The sequence below is a fragment of the Pungitius pungitius genome, chromosome 2 (genome assembly GCF_949316345.1).
Source record: "Pungitius pungitius chromosome 2, fPunPun2.1, whole genome shotgun sequence".
NCBI classification, from domain to species: Eukaryota; Metazoa; Chordata; class Actinopteri; order Perciformes; family Gasterosteidae; genus Pungitius; species Pungitius pungitius.
Window position 1 is genome coordinate 3,892,199 of NC_084901.1, and position 5,369 is coordinate 3,897,567.

Here is a 5,369-nt window from a genome sequence, read left to right on the forward strand (position 1 = left end):
AGCCCACCCCGGTCAACCCAGCTACAACACCCCCCCCCCCCCCTCTGAAGAAATTGACGGATTATTGGGAAGTGCAGGGGAGGCGGGCTGCAGCTGCTGTGTGCTCACCACCGCTGCTTCTGTCCGTGTGTGCGTGCGTGTGTGTGTTTCGCATGGACGGCGTGTGCGCGCGCGGCCGAGCGAGCGAGCGAGAGAGCGCAAAAGAGAGTTAGTGCGCGCGTGCGTGCGTTAGTGCGCGCGTGCGTGCGTTAGTGCGCGCGTGCGTGCGTTTGTGCGCGAGCCCGTTTGCAATCGCCCGCTTTTCGCCACCGCGGCTCGAGCGTCTGGCTAGTTAAGAAGAGGAGCAAAGCCAATGAAGCCAGTGTGAGCCGCGTAGTCCTTTCCGACCGCCGCCGCCGCCGCTGCTGCTGCTGCTGCTCCCGGAGGGAGGAGGAGGAGAAGAAGAAGAAAGGGGGAGAAAAAAAAAGGAGAAAAATCAAGTGGACACGACGCCACATTGAAAAGGGGGAGCGAGGGAAAGAGCGCGCGCGAGAGGGGCCGTCAGACTGACCAACCGACCGACTGATTGACCACTAAAAAAAAAAAAAAAAAAAAGTGGTGAACAGAGGAATACCGCGAGGAGGGGGTCTTGTTTTTTTTTTTCTTCACCCCCCCCCCCCACCACCACCACCTCTCCTTTGACTGAGTTGTCAATCTCACCTCCAAACCATCGCCAACACAAGGCAGAGAACATTTTGAGGGGACTGTGGAATTTCCATTCAACCCGCTTCGATCCCACACCCCACCCCCCCCCTCCTTTTTTCCTTTGCTTTCTTCTGGCTATTTTTTTTTTTTTTTTTGGTGAACAACAACAACAAAAAAGAAGAATTGCCCGAGTGTTGGTGTGGTCGCCTGTGCTATGGAGACCTGGGCAAGGTGTCTAGCAGGGGGATCAACTATCGGATTCCAAGGACAAGCGAGAGAAGAGGAGCCGACAGCGAGAAGCGAGCAGGGGAGCTCTGCTGCTGCTCTCGGAGCCTGACTGGATTCTTATCTGCAATTCTTTTTCTTCTTTTTTTCTTCTTAACAACAACAAAAGGGAGGAAAGGAAAAACATTCACAAAAAAGGGCCTTTTCGAACCTTTTCTCTTTGGACGTGTGGATTTACAAAAGGGCTCGTCGTGGTTAAGCTCGATACGCGCTTTGACAGCAATTACATTAAAAATATATATATATATTAAAAAAGGCTTTATCTGCTGCTCTTGGGATATACATACATCTGGTGTGAACACCACAGCTCTTTCTGATTGCAAACAGGAAGGAAACTATATGTCACAGTTCAAGGACCTGTAATAATAACTTGAGGTAGGTGTCTAGTGTTTCAACCCCTCTTTGCATCAATTTGTAACCCTCCCTTCTGTCTTGTAATACGGCTCTTGGTTGGTTTATTTATCATCATGTCTTACTCATTTACACGTTTCAGAAGAGCCAGCCCTCTCCGCCCCCCCTTCTCCTTCCACCCCTGAGCGCAGTCACAAAAAAAAAAAAAAAACGCTGCTTCTTTGAGTATAGCTTAGCAAGCACCCAAGCTCCACATTCTCCCCCATATCCCCCTTGACTTCTCTCTGGTCACTGGTAACGCCACAATCAGTCAGCCGGCTACATTCCCCAATCCCTCCTCCACACCCCCCCCCCCCCCCCCCCTGCCCCCAGATGATGCTGAATTATGAACGTGCCACATCATGAGTCTCCTGGGGCGGGTAGCTGTGCATCGTGCCAGGAAAGCCGCCCTGCTCTGTGTAGTCTTCCTGATGGCGCAAGCGTGGAGCAGTACCTCCCTGGCCTCGGCGGGGGCGGCGGTGTCTCAGGGACCGCAGGGCTGTCCACCACAGTGTTCCTGTAGTAACCAGCAGGGGAAGGTGGTGTGCACGCGACGTGGCCTCAGCCGAGTGCCGCCCGGCATCCCCGCCAACACGCGCCACCTCAATCTGATGGAAAACGCCATCGAGGCGGTGCAGGCTGACTCCTTCCGCCACCTGCACCACCTCGAGGTGCTCCAGCTCGGGCGAAACGCCATACGGCAGATTGAAGTGGGCGCGTTCAATGGACTCACCAGCCTCAACACGCTGGAGCTCTTTGACAACCGATTGACGGTGGTGCCCAGTGGGGCCTTTGAGTACCTGTCCAAACTCAGAGAACTTTGGCTGAGGAACAATCCCATTGAAAGTATCCCCTCCTACGCCTTCAACCGGGTGCCCTCCCTCATGCGGTTGGACCTGGGAGAGTTGCGAAAACTGGAGTACATCTCAGAAGGCGCTTTTGAGGGCCTGCAGAACTTAAAGTACCTCAACCTGGGCATGTGCAACATAAGGGGGGACATGCCAAACCTAAGTCCCCTCAAGGGCCTGGAGGAGCTGGAGATCTCCGAAAACCACTTCCCGGATATAAAGCCTGGCTCTTTCAAAGGCCTGCGCTCGCTGAAAAAGCTCTGGGTGATGAACTCGCAGATAACGGTGATAGAGCGCAACGGTTTTGATGACCTGTCTTCATTGGTGGAGCTGAACCTGGCCCACAACAATCTGAGCGCTGTGCCACACGATCTGTTCTCCCCGCTCAAGTACCTGGTGGAGCTCCATCTCCACCACAATCCTTGGAACTGTGGCTGCGAGGCGGTATGGTTAGCCCGCTGGCTAAGGGAGTCCATCCCTACTAACTCGACCTGCTGCGGACGTTGCCACTCGCCCGTGAGCATGAGAGGCCGACAGCTGGTTGAGGTGGACCGAGGTGAGGGCGCTGCGACCCAATGCTCTGCACCGTTTATTGCCGACGCGCCAAGGGACCTGAACATCTCAGCGGGGAGAGTGGCTGAGCTACGTTGCCGCACGGCCCCGATGTCTTCGGTGCGCTGGCTGCTACCCAACGGGACTGTCCTGACACATGCCTCCAGCCACCCGAGAATATCGATCCTGAATGACGGCACCCTTAATTTCTCAAATGTCCTGGCTGTGGACAAGGGCACGTACACCTGCATGGTGTCCAATGCCGCCGGTAACTCCAACGCGTCGGCCTACCTCAATGTGAGCGCGGCAGAGCTCAACACGTCCAACTTGAGTTACTTTACCACGGTGACCGTGGAAGTCTTGGGGCCAACCACTGAAATGCCCAAACCTAGAACCACCTCGACCACGGCCGCCGCGGCGGGTGCTGGGGTAGCTGGAGGAGGAGGGATAGGCCAAGGGGCAACAACTACGACTGCCTCCCCGTCAGTCTTTCAGCCGGTCTTCATCTCCACGCCGACTGTGCTACTGCAAAGCACCAACAGCCCTGCGGGGGCAGCCAAGGCATCGGTAGCGCCCGGACTTACGGCTGTCAGCGGCAAACCGGGGAGGTCCGGCCCAAGCCTGGATGAAGTGATGAAGACCACTAAGATCATCATAGGTTGCTTCGTAGCAGTGACACTGATGGCTGCGGTGATGCTCATTGCCTTCTATAAACTGAGAAAGCGCCACCAACAGAGGAGCACTGTGGCCGCTGCTCGCACCGTGGAGATTATCCAGGTGGATGAGGAAGACCTTCCTCCACCGGCGTCCGCAGCACAAGAGACGGCTCTCACGTTGCCTGAGATCCGGGACCACAACAGCATACACAAACTGGACTTCATCAGCCACAAGACTGACTACAGCTTTCACAAACCCAAGGTCGAATACAAACCCCAGCCGGATTTCACCCTTCATAAGCCCAAGGCTGAGTATACCACATACAAGCCAAATATGGACTTCAGCGGCCACAAATACATCCCGGATTACAGCACTCACAAATCGACACCAGACTTTAGCCTTCACAGACCAAAGCCTGACTACAGCCCATTTAGACCGGACTACAGCACCCACAAACCGAAAGCAGAATACAGCCAGTACAAACCAGACTTTGGCACTCACCCAAAAACAAAACCCGACTACAGCCCGTTCAAACCAGATTATGGCACTCATCCAAGACAGAAAACCGACCTCAGCCCATTCAAACGAGATTACAGCACCCAACCAAAACCTAAACATGACTACAGCCCCTTAAAGTCGGAGTACAACATGCAACATAACCCGAAAGCTGAATACAGTCCATTCAAGCCAGACTACGGCACCCACCCAAGATCTAAACCCGAATACAGCCCGTTCAAGCCCGACTACAGCACTCAGCCCAAGCCCAAAACAGACTACAACGCCCAGAGGTCTAAAACGGACAGTACCTACAACCCCAGAGACCCTTACTCCCCCCACGTGACTGCAACCGAATACAACGCCTTCAAGACAGACTTCAGCCCGCACAAAGCGGATTACAGCGCCTTCAGGTCCGACTTCAGTCCGCACACTCAGAGACCGAAGCTTGATTACAGCCCTCACAAGGTGGACTACAGCCCCCACAAAATGGACTACAGCACTCTAAAGCCTAAATACAACACCTACAAACCACCTGGCCAAGGGGCTAGATGGACGGACAACAATGTCGGGAACTCTTTGCCTCGAACCTTGCCCAGCGCCATCGCAGCGCTGGCTGAGCCCTTTGTCGTAAAGACTCACACCAAGGAGAAGGTGCAGGAGACTCAGATTTAAAAAAAAGACCCCCCCCCTCACCCCTGAATTTAAAAAAAACTGACTCCTCCTTCCTAGGTTCCTAGCTCCCACCTAACCCTTTTACCTCGCCCCCTTCGTCATTTCCTCATAAACTCATGCAATAGAATGCACAACGAAAAAAAGGACAGGAACTACTTTTTTTGTACAGAGTGCAAACTTAAAAAGATTGATGATTTCTTGTTGTACATTGCTTATAAATAAATATATATATGGACAAATTGAAACTACCATGGGCTGGTGATAGAGAAATATATTAAAAAGAAATTGAAACTATTTTCTAACTTGTAACTTCTATTTAAAACTGAGTTGTTTAAGATGCTGTCTTGACTTTGACAAATGAGGGTAGTCTGGTTTTGAAAAGGGGGCATTTTGTGTGATTTTTACACCATGCTAGAGAGAATGCAGTGATAAGGAAAAAAAATATTTATACCGAAAAGACTTTCTTTAACAAAAACCGAAAAAAAAGGTCAGTGTCAATTTTTACAGGTTTATCTTGTAAAAGCACCAAGAATTTGTACTGTGCCAAATGTTATAAATGCAATAAAAAGGATTTTTGGAAGAAAAAAAAATGAAGTTATTAGAGAGAGAGATGTTATTTTCTTCATTTCTTCTCCTGGTGTATACTGTAACGATCATCCAAATGCTTTAGACACTGCAGTAAGACGCTGCAGCTATACCTTAACCCTACGAGTGCTGAATGACTCAGGCAGAATGAATCACAATGCAGAACTGGATAGTGTTTCCTCTTTTTTTTTTTTTAAT

At 51.6% G+C, this 5,369-nt stretch overlaps 1 protein-coding gene across 1 annotated transcript; it reads left to right on the top strand.

The window, feature by feature from the left end:
• Positions 1–864: 864 nt before the first annotated feature.
• On the top strand, positions 865–5,369 carry lrrc4.1 (leucine rich repeat containing 4.1). The gene is made up of 2 exons (XM_062559943.1): positions 865–1,344; positions 1,463–5,369. The coding sequence occupies exon 2, from the start codon at positions 1,722–1,724 to the stop codon at positions 4,584–4,586; it is 2,865 nt and encodes a 954-aa protein (XP_062415927.1). The 5' UTR covers positions 865–1,344; positions 1,463–1,721; the 3' UTR covers positions 4,587–5,369.

Excerpts from the sequence above, each read along its gene's own strand:
- lrrc4.1 (XM_062559943.1), top strand. The coding sequence starts at position 1,722 with ATGAGTCTCCTGGGGCGGGTAGCTGTGCATCGTGCCAGGAAAGCCGCC.